Source organism: Haliotis asinina, chromosome 2 (genome assembly GCF_037392515.1).
Source record: "Haliotis asinina isolate JCU_RB_2024 chromosome 2, JCU_Hal_asi_v2, whole genome shotgun sequence".
Lineage (NCBI taxonomy): Eukaryota > Metazoa > Mollusca > Gastropoda > Lepetellida > Haliotidae > Haliotis > Haliotis asinina.
In genome coordinates, this window is record NC_090281.1 from 63,090,120 (window position 1) to 63,102,679 (window position 12,560).

Genomic DNA, 12,560 nt, shown 5'->3' on the forward strand with positions numbered 1-12,560 from the left:
AACAATTACGTAACACGAATTTGACACCAGGCCAGGAGAGAGAGAGAGAGAGAGAGAGAGAGAGAGAGAGAGAGAGAGTACATTATTTGCATTTCATTTCAGATGTTCAGATGACATCAAGAGCATCGGTGTAGGCATCATATATATGATGCCGAAAGAAAATGTTCCTGAGATTCTGGATTTTGCTTTTCTCCTGGGTTATGATTACAATAGATATTATTCAGGTGTCTGCAGTGTATGTCAACTGGACGCAAACACACACGCATGCACGCCGTGGGTTCTTTACTCTCACAAAGGCTACTTTTTCTGACTGATACAAGGTACACATCGTTAAATTTCTATCTTCACTTCAACAACATAACAATCTGTTGGTTTAGTTTCAACAGAAGTGTCTTTAAAAAAAAGAGTCATTTACAATTAGTGATGTGGGAAATAGTCTAATTTTGGTGACGTTATGGAATTCTGGGTAACAGGAAGTTTAGCCTGTCTGCGTTGACAGTAAAAATATTTAGGAAAATTATGAATGTTGTGGATTTCTCTCCATGTCTAGGAGCATGTACATCAAAATACAGGTAGAAAGGCGTATGATTTAAAGTTTGTCACCACGCAGACGTGTTGACAGATGCTCACACGCAGGACAATCGTTGAAATGTCACACTGGAACAACTGGTGGTGAACCAGAAAACGTAAACAACGGACAGACACCATGAATATGGCTGCAGGAAAGTTAAATAGTCAAGACAAGAAGGACTTGGAGAAATTCACGAAGTTTTTCATCTTCAAGAGCCTTCAAATTATCGTTCAATCAAGGCTTGGTGAGAAGATCAAGACCAAATCAAAACCGTTTTCATCTGGCGCTGACTGGGTATGTACCAACGAATTGTGTCACCCACCAGCTGTAAACATTAGTAAACTGCAACGAAGCAAAAATGTTTGAAAACTAGAGTTTGTAACAATAATGGTACATATGGAATTATTTTAAAATATATTCATTTCAAGAAACTGCCAAACTAACGTGATTATTTACCATTTTACAATGTTTACATTGGTCGACAATCTGTAGCAATCAGGTGAAATAGGCCCGACCTATATTTACAGCTGTTCCAGTTTGTAACACAGTTATTTCACTGTTTCATTGTATCAGTATCTATTTCAACATATGTTGTACGAGAATGGTGTTTTGTAAAAGAATTATTGATCTCGTATGTCAGCTGAAACTATACTAATATTTAACCTATGACTAGTATGAGGCTAGTTATCACATTTACAAATTACATGTGTTGAAACTGTACATCTGCAAGTCCTGACAAAAGTGTAACAATTCATTGGGGTTTGGAAGATAAACTACTGCTAAATGTGCTATTTAGACTATGTTAAAGGTCACATGCAACGTAAAACACAACTTTGCAGATTCTGGTACCTTTCGGTATGCACTTACCGAAACAAATCATAAAAAATGCCAATTCAACCTATAAAGTTGAAAAGAACACGATGGAAAAAAAAGTCTGCGAAATTGGAGTTCAAACGTTTCACTAGCTGTGCTCCACTGCGTCCATAACGCATGCGCAGTGAATAGGTTCGCGGAGCTTGAAACAGTATACATGCCCAGCGTCTGAGGTTGTGAGCAGTAGTCTAATCTTGGTTGTGTACACAAACAAGTAAATAATCTTCTCATTATGTAAAACAACTTGTTGATTGTGGTAAGCAGTCTCTGTCACAGAGAAAGCTCAGTGTCTGGTTTATTCACACCTATGTGTCTGTCTGCCTGTCTGCTAAAGACAACATGCAATACACAGCTTCAATCATTGACCACGTGCAATTTGAACTTAACACCTATCAGACTATACAACATAAAGATGTGCACATGTGATACACATGACATGTTTTTATGTCTGTGGGTTGCAAACAAACTACATTCATTTTTTTCGGATGACTGGATCTGACGGAAACTGGTGCAAACTCTTGTCAGTTTCAAGTCCTGCTTTGTACTTGGACGAATGACAGGTTCCAGCCACGCAGTAGTTTACTATCTCTACTGACAGATTTTTTATTGGATCGAGTGGAAATTCAGAGAACATGTATTTTCCAAACCCAACATCTCTATATACATTCTTCATGGATAACGACTTCTTTTCGTGTATATGATTTTGTTTGACAACAGTATATAAATCCATATTGAAACGACGCATCAAGCACACAAAAAGAAGTTGTTGTCCATAAGGAATCTTACTTTGTTGTGACTGGCTATCCTTCTAAAATGCCCATCAAACAGATCATCTTTCTGTACACACAATGAACCCTCAGCATATCAGCAAATGAAACAGCCAATCGGAAGCCGTCATTACACTTGAGTGCATATCCACCTGCTATGACTGGGTTCGGTCTCCCGAGGGCTTCATTTCGGGGGAAGTAAGCCCAAGTACAAAATATTGCACTTTTGAATCGCGATTGTACGCTTATAACTGTGTTTATTTGTTTTTTTTAAAAGCAGCAATCTTTATTATATGTCATGAATAAGTGATAAGTGTTTTAATTATGTTTGATTTTTTTGGTTGCATGTGACCTTTAAGCATGTCTTATCCATTTGCTACTATGATAATGTGCAATGTTTACTACGAAATAGGACATCCAATTATAAGACATTGAATATCTTTATTATTGCTTATTTTTAGCATTTTCAATAACCAAGATGGCTCTTATGTTAAATTTGAATACACTGAATGTTTTTCATAGCTTGAATAACATTTATATTTCAGTTCAACCTTGCCATACGTGATATCCCAGAAGTACAAACTGAAGCAAAGAAGGTATTGTCTGGACAGCAGTCCATGCTTGGTCAAGATGTGTGTGTAGAGATATCCCTGCGTACAGCAGAGGGTGACACCATGGTGTTAGAGACATGGTACATTACCCTCAACAAGGACCAGTGTGATCCAGGTGTCAAGGTCTCCTACACTGTCTACAACAGGATGGGTATAGCTTTAAAATCCTTATTTTCAGTTTCTCGTGTTCCTCCTGCCTACAGGTTAGCGAGGAGACAAAGTGCCAATGGGGGAGGAGATTACGTCATATGCTACAGAATCTATCTTGGAGATCCACAGTTCTTTCAGTTGGGTGATGGGTACCAGTCTACAAAAGTTGGAGCCATTCCTACGCCAGTTGGGACAATCTTGCTGAATCTGGCTTACCGGACAAAACTGCTCATTTCTCCACACAAAACAACCAAGGATTTGCCTTTTGAAGTTAAGGATGATCATTTCAAAAGAGATGCCAGCCCAAGAATTCCAACAACACCTAAACCCTGCAGTTTAGGTTTCAGAAGGTAATTTCCAATAGCATGGGGTGAAAGTACAAAGTTGGAGGAGATCAATGGAATAATGTTTTTTTCGAATGGTAATTTTTCATGAGTAGGCAAAATAGATTTGATGATTAGATGCATTGAGTTAGCTAAAATATGTGCTACCTCTTCCATTGACATGTTACTATTGTTAGTATTCCTTCATTTTCATAACAAATGGTTTAAGTAAAAACTTTGATGATACAAAAAAATGTTTGAAAATTGAATTAAATCAAAACTAGTTTTGGACCGAGTGTTTACTGGGACAGTATACCCTACATGTCAATTGTTGCTCATTGCTTTTAGCCATAGGTTTGTGATGATGATGCTAGCTTTTATATTTTTGTGACTTGTGTCAAGGGTAGCTAAGGAGATGCTCTCCTTTTCACTAGCTCCTATTTGACACTTGCTCATGACATGCACTGATGAAGTCAGGATAATGCAGTTGACTCTGCTTTAAGGAGAAAAGTGTAACAGTAATGGTTATGGAAATGTTTCTGATGCTTGTAATGCACTACATCATAACACTGGTATATTTAATTCAGTGTGAGATTGAACCTTCAATCACCCACAAGTCACCAATTTGATTAAGAAATGGTAACTGAGCATGTTGCAAGGCCCTTTACAAGGTTGTATGCATTCCAAGTTTTCTCTTTCTTTAGAAACAGCACCTCTGATGAGCTTCTGAACATGGGTCTAGACAGACAAGACCTATGTTCAACCATGTTCTCCACCAGTCCCTCATCCGACCTGACCATCAATGAGTGCGGAGTGGCGATCAACACTCAGCCACTCTGTATTGTCACTGAAAAGTCAACTGAAGGCAAGAATGAACATCGGCCTAGAAGGTTAGCAGTTGTAGAACATACATCATGTACATGATTTACAAGGGGACTACAGGAATGTTAACATTACAATGAGTCTCAGGCAGTTATTTGAATTTTGAGAAAACACTAGAACAGATGTCAGTGAAAATTTACAAATTAGAATTTTTATAGTCCGCAGTGTTTACCTGCTATGTATAATACCTTTGACTTTGTACCTTGCTTTATTTACTTTACAAATAAGCCTAGCCAGTTGGAATCCTGAAAAATCCCAGCCTGATTTCTCCTAAAATTTAGTTATGTTAAAAGAACCATAATCACAAAATGAGTTATGTGCAAGGTGGATATAATTCATGTGGTCTGTGCCTTTTTTTCTAACAGATGTTGTATTTCAGGTTACAATTTCTTGGAAACATAAATTCAAGAACTTTGTTGATCCCATACATTATTCAGATTTCCACCCAGAGAGTGCGGCATCAGACGGGCATCACACAAAATATGATATCCATTACATTTGACCAATAATACATCATTATTTATTTACCGCTTGTTCAGATTTTTTTAAGGCTATACAAAGAGATAAAAGAATTGACATGTTACCGTTTCCTCTGCAGTGTCCCAGAGAAAGGTTCTAATAGCTTCACAGAGCTACATAGGGTAGGGGCATTTGCGACACATCGCAGCATGAAGGACTTGAAGACTGACATGGAAGAGATCCCCTTCTTCAGCCTCCTGGCTCCAACCAAACCAGCAGACATCCCACCGCCACCACCAATAGAAAAACTCAAATCCTCCATCACATCTGGAGAACCAGACAACATGGAAACCACCACCAACTCAGCTGGAAGTGATATTAACAAAAGCAACAGCAGTGATGCCTCAGCACCAGATGATTTTGTCATGGTTGAATTGGTATGGGATTCCACAATGTTTCCACATTTTTTATGTGAAGAACTTTTCATGGTGAAATCCCACTTAGGGATTACAGTGTAAAGTATTTTGCCCAGAGCGTGAGCTAGTTGTAACTGGTAGTACTATGCTGGTGTGGAATGGTGTTCATCACTGGATTGTCTGGTTTTGACTCAGCTGCCATCTTTTAGTTGGAATATTACTGAGTGTGGCATTGTAAAGACACAAGAGGATGTATTGCAGTAAAGACGTTTTGTGATCTTGCCCTGATGATGTTATAAATATAGAAATGATGAGTCATTCATCCAATTAAGACTGCATCTGTGAAGATGCTGGTTAAAATTGGTCTTCAGAGAATCATGTTTATCGTAAGAGGTGACTAATGGGATTCGATGGTTAGGCTCTCAGATTTGGTTGATATTTGTCACTGTATTCCATTTGCATAGATTAATGCTCATGCTGTTGATCACAGGACTGTGTGCTCCATGTTCAATCATTTACAGACCATTTGGAATATCCTTGAAAGGTTGGTAAAACAAATAATCGATCTATCTGTGTTTTGAAAATTATGTAGTCACTTATTCATTGAACAATTCTTTTTTTTTTTCCCCAGAAAACTCCATTTGCAGGAGCAGATGCTAACACAGACCTTGGCAGGTTCTACCGGGATTGTCAGGGTGCACCCAGCTTGAAGATGTTTGATGATGAGGAGAGTGGATTTAATGAAACACTGGAAGTTGTCACAAACCAACTGGCTTTGTTTGAATCAGATATGAAGGGTTTTGATGAATTTGTGGATTCATTGAAGGACCAAGATTCTAGTGGTTAGACTTAGTCATGTTAGCACAAGCTGCTATGCTGACCAAATGACATGTGCTATATAACACTGATAGTTTTAGACATTGTGTCCACTGTATCCTGTAAACCACACAATTTCTCATTCTTACATTTTCCCTCAGTTAGGGTTATGTGTCAGGATAAACAGGAATTGTGTTTCCGTTTGACTGTTTACTTGACAAATATGAATCAAAATTTTATACAAATCAGTAACTGGGATTTGGGTGTTTTTCTTTTCTAAGATTTATGTCTCAAGGTTCATAACAGAAATATGTCCTTATATCCAGAGCAACAAAAACATAGAAAAACTATACAGTACAAGACTTCCAATTTTCCACATGAATAATTCAGAGAGAAGTGTCCTAATACAGATATCTCCACTAGTAGTGACCCATGAGATGGGTTTCTGTACAGTCAGGGTTTCCATGTGTATGGACTGTCTTGTGGAATGAGACCAAGTGCTTGATAAGGAGGGTCTGTGTACATACAGTTCAGACTTTCCATATTCATAAGAGATGCATTTTCTGTTTTATTGCATTTTATCATCTGGTCCAAAGCTAAGATATCTAGCTTCGAGAAGAACAGTTGCATTGCTATATTTCAAACAACAGTGAGGGTGAGGTTAAAGTGTTTGCTCATCTCACCGAAGACCTGGGTTCGATACCTCACTTGGGAAGAATGTGTGAAGTCCATTTCTGGTGTCCCCCTCATGATGTTGCTGGAATATTGATGAAAGCAGCATAAAACCATACTCACTCACTCATACAATACTGGATGATCATTAGGTTTAATGGAACATTGTGAAGAGGATATAGTTCACTACGCATGGTGTGTATGAACCTGTCCATTGGAAACAAATATTATTTGTTCTGAAAATATCCCCTGTCACTATGACTGCTTAACATCCCTCCCAGCAACTCTGCATGACTTTAGGAATGGGGTTGTTTACAGGGTGCTGTCATATAGCAGAATATTGCTGAATGAACAGCCAACAAGCAAACATCCTGAAAATTTACCCTGTAGAAAACAATTCTCAGTGACAAACAGAAATATGTTTGCATTGAAACTACTGTCTAATGTACGAAATATTGAGAAACTGATGAGGTTAAGAAAGACTGGTCTTTGAAGTGCTAACATCAGATTCAGGATTGGTTTCACTGTATTAAAATGGGAGATTGTTTGTCTTGTAGCTGGGTGTTGTCAAATGTGATACAGCTTTGAACTGCAGGTAATGCAATACAGCAGTTTACTACCTGTCCTTGATGGAATGTGAGTAGTGTCTCTAAGTGTAAATATCTAACTTCCATGAAATGGAATGGATTTGTGTCATGTGATTTTGCTGTTATAAATGTGTTTCTGACTCAGAAGTAAAAAGAGACTGGTTTATGTGGATGAAAAGACATGCTATTTAAGATGTCATTTAACTGATACAATGTATGTTTAAGCATTTAGGTCTTGAGATTGCTGAATATATGACTACATTGACACAATCAGTGGGGTTAGTTTGGGCTTCTCACTTCCAGGCAAATGGAAAAAATCACTTGCAGGCAAGTAAAACATTGTACTTAGCATGCTTGTAGCATACTCAAAAAGAAATATTAGCTCAGTAAACTATTTCCAAAGTCATTGTAAGTGAACCAGTTGTTTTGGATTGGAGATTCCAATCTTGTATGCATAGTCTGGGTCTTACGTGATGCGCAAATGTGAGCCCAGAGGGACATACAATATAATTCATTGTACCTACAACACATCTGTGACTTTGCTAAGTGTTTAGTTATTTCTTTCAGAGCAGTCACATGCATTGTTTCATCCATCAGTGCACAAGATTGATGATTCTTTCCAGGCTCTAAAATTATCAAATTGTACAGTTACTTCACATGACCCTCATTTTGTCATCAAGGACCCTTAAAACTTATAATTAGGGGTCCCTGGGACCCTTTGTTAATGAGTTGCAGTAAAACCCTGTATAGTATGTGTCATTTCCCACTGTCTCAGTGCCAACGCAATCAGGAGGTATAGAATATAAAGTAAACATTCACAGATAACCAAAGACTTAAACATTGTATAAGTTTCCACTTTGTCAGTATATAACCAGTATGTAACCACCTGAAATGCCACATTCCGATTCTATCATTTCCAAAATGGATTAGTGTTGTGACATTTGATCATTTTAAACAGGAAAGTGTTCCTGTTATCTCCCTTACAATCATCTTCATTCATTAGTATGGTAACTGACACTACAATACAACCATGTTAACACAGCAATAGCAAATTAATCAACACAGTATACCCTTAATGGACTCTGGTTTACAATAAGACAGTGTAAAATGCTTATTCAGGCCCCCCTAAGTAATTGAAGGAATTACAGCAAATTTGAAGGAATTGCATCTCAAATGTAAACAAATGCAGCCCACTCGCGAAACAATTGCAGCGATATCGGTAATTTAGCGGTAATAACAGAAATACATCGGCCCTATCGGAAGCAATGTCGGTAATACTGGAAACACGATCGGCCATCTTTGGAGATTTTTCGGTCGCCAGCGGAAACTCACGCAGCAAAACATGGCGTCGTTGGAAGAAGCGCCTGTCTCGGTGACATTTGTTTTTAGTTTCTACAATTACATTTTTATACTTATCCATCTTTGACCACCTGTGTTGAATGCGTTTAGGTATGAGGTGTTGTCGGGGCAAAAGCTTATGTTTTTAGGAAAAGATAGTCACTCTAGGAGAGTGTCACAAGTCATGCCCCTGTAGTTTGTTTACATCTGAACATCGAAGTCATGCCGATGATTACGAACGTGCACCAGATATAACATCATTTTTTTGTAAAATGTGTTTAAATTTGTCAATTGCACTTCGTAGCAAGAAAAATTATGGCTCATAAACTTCTTCATGGCGCACGTTCGTGATGTTCGTAATCATCGGCACGACTTCGATGTTCAGATGTAAACAATCTCCAGGGACATGACTTGTGACACTCTTCTGCAGTGACAATCTTTTCCTAAAAACATAAGCTATTGCCCCGACAACACCTCATACCTAAACGCATTCAACGCGGGTGGTCAAAGATGGATAAGTATGAAAATGTAATAGTAGGAACTAAAAACAAATCTCACCGAGACAGGCGCTTCTTCCAACGACGCCATGTTTTGCTGCGTGAGTTTCCGCTGGCGACCGAAAAATCTCCGAAGATGGCCGATCGTGTTTCTAGTATTACTGACATTGCTTCCGATAGGACCAATGTATTTCTGTTATTACTGCTAAACTACCGATATCGCTGCAATTGTTTCGCGAGTGGGCTGCGTTTGTTTACATTTGAGATGCAATTCCTTCAAATTTGCTGTAATTCCTTCAATTACTTAGGGGGGCCTGTTATTCACTTGCATGAATGTTCTGCTTGTTTTAGCCCATTTCAAAAGCTCATTCAAGCAGAGATCTTAGAACAAACAGTAGGGGTGTTTCATTAGAGGACAACAATATACTGAGAGAAACAAATAACAGAACACAGGGAATTCAAGTGTTCCCTTAACGTTTTCCTGTTTTCATTGCCAGCTTTGTTAAGCACTGTGGGAGGCAATCTGAGAATAGATAAAGGAACACTGCCATGAAGTGGTGTTCCCGTATTAGTTTCCCTCGGTATATGTTGTTTCTTATCTGTTCCAGGTTTTAAATATGGTGAGTTCACCAGGCTGTTTTACCCATGTCCAGGCACATAATTGTTTACTTGGTGTAAAATATTGAATGAAAGTACCCAGCCATGTTTTCTGCCCCCTGTCCAAAGACAACTGAATGACAGTTAGAAAAAAATATTACCAGGGTGTTGGACTTTCTGATATGTACAAATGACTTTCTGTACACTACTGACAATATCTAAAAGATGGCCACCTTTTCTATGTATTTAAGGTTACCTGATACCCAGTTTGTCATGAACAAATACACAACTGCTGTCACTCATACTCTTAAAGGTCACATGCAACGTAAAACACAACTTTGCAGATTCTGGTACCTTTCGGTATGCACTTACTGAAACTAATCATAAAAAATGCCAATTCAACCTATAAAGTTGAAAAAAACGCGATGAAAGAAAAGCCCGCGAAATCAGAGTTCAAACGTTTCACTAAATTCCCCCCAGCGCTGGGGGGAAAACTGCTTTCAACAACTGTGCTCCGCTGCTCCATGACGCATGCGCAGTGAATAGGTTCGTGGAGCTTGAAACAGTATGCATGCCCAGCGTCTTAAGTCGTGAGCAGTAATCTAATCTTGGTTGTGCACACAAACAAGTAAATAATCTACTCGTTGCGTAAAAAAACTTGTTGATTGTGGTAAGCAGTCTCTGTGACAGAGAAAGCTCAGTGTCTGGTTTATTCACACCTATATGTCTGTCTGCCTGTCTACTTAATGACAACATGCAATACACAGCTTCAATCATTGACCACGTGCAATTTGAACTTAGCACCTATCAGACTATACGACAAAAAGAAAATGAGTTGATTTATGACTCGTGCACCCGAGTCCCGTGTCTGCCACATTATGTAATTAGGCACGTGTGATACACATGACATGTTTTATGTCTGTGGGTTGCAAACAAACTACATTCATTTTTTTCGGATGACTGGATCTGACGGAAACTGGTACAAACTCTTGTCAGTTTCAAGTCCTGCTTTGTACTTGGACAGATTCCAGCCGCGCACTAGTTTACCATCCCTACTGACATGATATTTGAATGGATCGAGCGCAAATTCAGAGAACATGTATTTTCCAAACCCAACATCTCTATATACATTCTTCATGGATAACGACTTCTTTTAGTGTATATGCTTTTGTTTGACAACAGTATATGAATCCATACTGAAACGACGCATCAAGTACACAAAAAGAAGTTGTTATCCATAAAGAATCTTACTTTGTTGTGACTGGCTATACTTCTAAAATGCCCATCAAACAGATCACCTTTCTGTACACACAATGAACCCTCAGCATGTCAGCAAATGAAACAGCCATTCGGAAGCCGTCGTTACACTTGAGTGCATATCCACCCGCTATGACTGGGTTCGGTCTCTCGAAGGCTTCGTTTCGGGAGAAGTGAGCCGAAGTACAAAATATTGCACTTTTGAATCGCTATTGTACGCTTATAATTTTGTTTATTTGTTTTTTTAAAAGCAACAATGTATATTACATGTCATGAATAAGTGATAAATGTGTTTTAATTATGTTTGATTTTTTGGTTGCATGTGACCTTTAAAGGAAGTGTGGCCCACAAGGTTTACAAGTAATGTTTGCCAGCACCCCACATTTCTTCCTTCATCTCGTTTATGATGGCCATCTTACCCTTCACCTACCTACCCCTGTGGACATCAAAACTTATAACAGCAGTTATGGTCATGGAAATAGTTTTTGGTGAAATTAGTATAGTCCAGTCACATAATTTGAAACCTAAGTTGGTGACTTTTGAAAATATTTGTTAAGAACTGCTTCTCATACCAGTAAGTTCAGACGACAAGGGCAATGTATTGAGACAGCTCTTGATAAAGTCTTTTGATAGTTCTTGTTAAAAGTCTGTAGGTTGTTCCTGGTAAGTTGTTTGACAGCTCCTTGTGAAAACTAGAAACACCTTGTGGCAAATATTGAGATTTGGCTGAGGGATAAAAAAAATAGAAAATTGAACTTTGAATTTACTTGTATTTTGTGAACTGCCAACTAACTAGGCTAACTGTGATGTGATGTGTCGAAGTGTGGTTTCAACAATATCTTGGTGTTCTGTTTTAAACTGTCAAAATGGCAACCGTTGTCCACAACTTGCTCAGCATTATTTGTGGCCATTAGCTGTGTGAGTAGAATCGTATGTACAGATTAGTGGGAGACAATGTATATTTTTAAACTTTCACTATTTAAATTTATATTGCAATAATATGTGATGCAAGTGTTGACTTTCATGCTTGAAAACTATTCAAAGAATTCATGTTTGTTTTAATCCCATTGTTTGTGTAGTGTGTTATTTATAGTGTACTTGTCACATTTTTGTCATTTGTAAATAGTCAGTGTGTTTGACTGATGTCCAAACATTTAGTTGATTGTAGACATAAATTATATTAATGATTAATGTTTGGTTTTGAAAAGTAAAGACACCCTATACTGACAGTCTAAGACCACTTCAGATGTTCTCTATTTTATGTATGTCATCTCAGGACTCGATTTAGGGCTTTGTTACTTGCACTGGTGCAACCCAATATCACAAAGTGCAACCTATTATGTAGTCTAATTTGGATCAGGTGCAAGTGAACTGTTGAGTGTGTAAATTTTTGAATATACATCTGAATACTTTTGTATATCATTTTCATTAGATATTGCAGTAAAAGCAGTGCAACTGGAATTCGGCTGGTGCAACTAGGTTTTTATCTGAGGTTGCACCTAGTGCTCTATATCTGTCATGCCCTGTCGAGCCCTGTATCTGTCATGTTCATTTATTTCAGATATAAGATAAAAAAAGTTATTATTTTTTAAACCATGACTCGTCTTTTTGTGTTGTGCCCAGGTCGTGATATTGCTGGAATATTGCAAAACCCAACATAAAACTGAGACGCACAGCATCACTCAGTTGTTGACGATATAGACAGTGCATATTCCTTTAAATACTAAGCCCACCAAAACTAACA

General features: G+C 38.1%; 1 protein-coding gene across 1 annotated transcript; it reads left to right on the top strand.

Annotated features, from left to right (window-relative positions):
- The first annotated feature begins 441 nt into the window (after positions 1–441).
- Positions 442–7,503, top strand: LOC137272778 (autophagy-related protein 13-like). Its single transcript, XM_067805169.1, has 5 exons — positions 442–865; positions 2,757–3,322; positions 4,000–4,185; positions 4,776–5,073; positions 5,684–7,503. Exons 1-5 carry the CDS (start codon positions 707–709, stop codon positions 5,897–5,899), a joined length of 1,425 nt encoding a protein of 474 aa, XP_067661270.1. The 5' UTR covers positions 442–706; the 3' UTR covers positions 5,900–7,503.
- Positions 7,504–12,560: the final 5,057 nt, after the last annotated feature.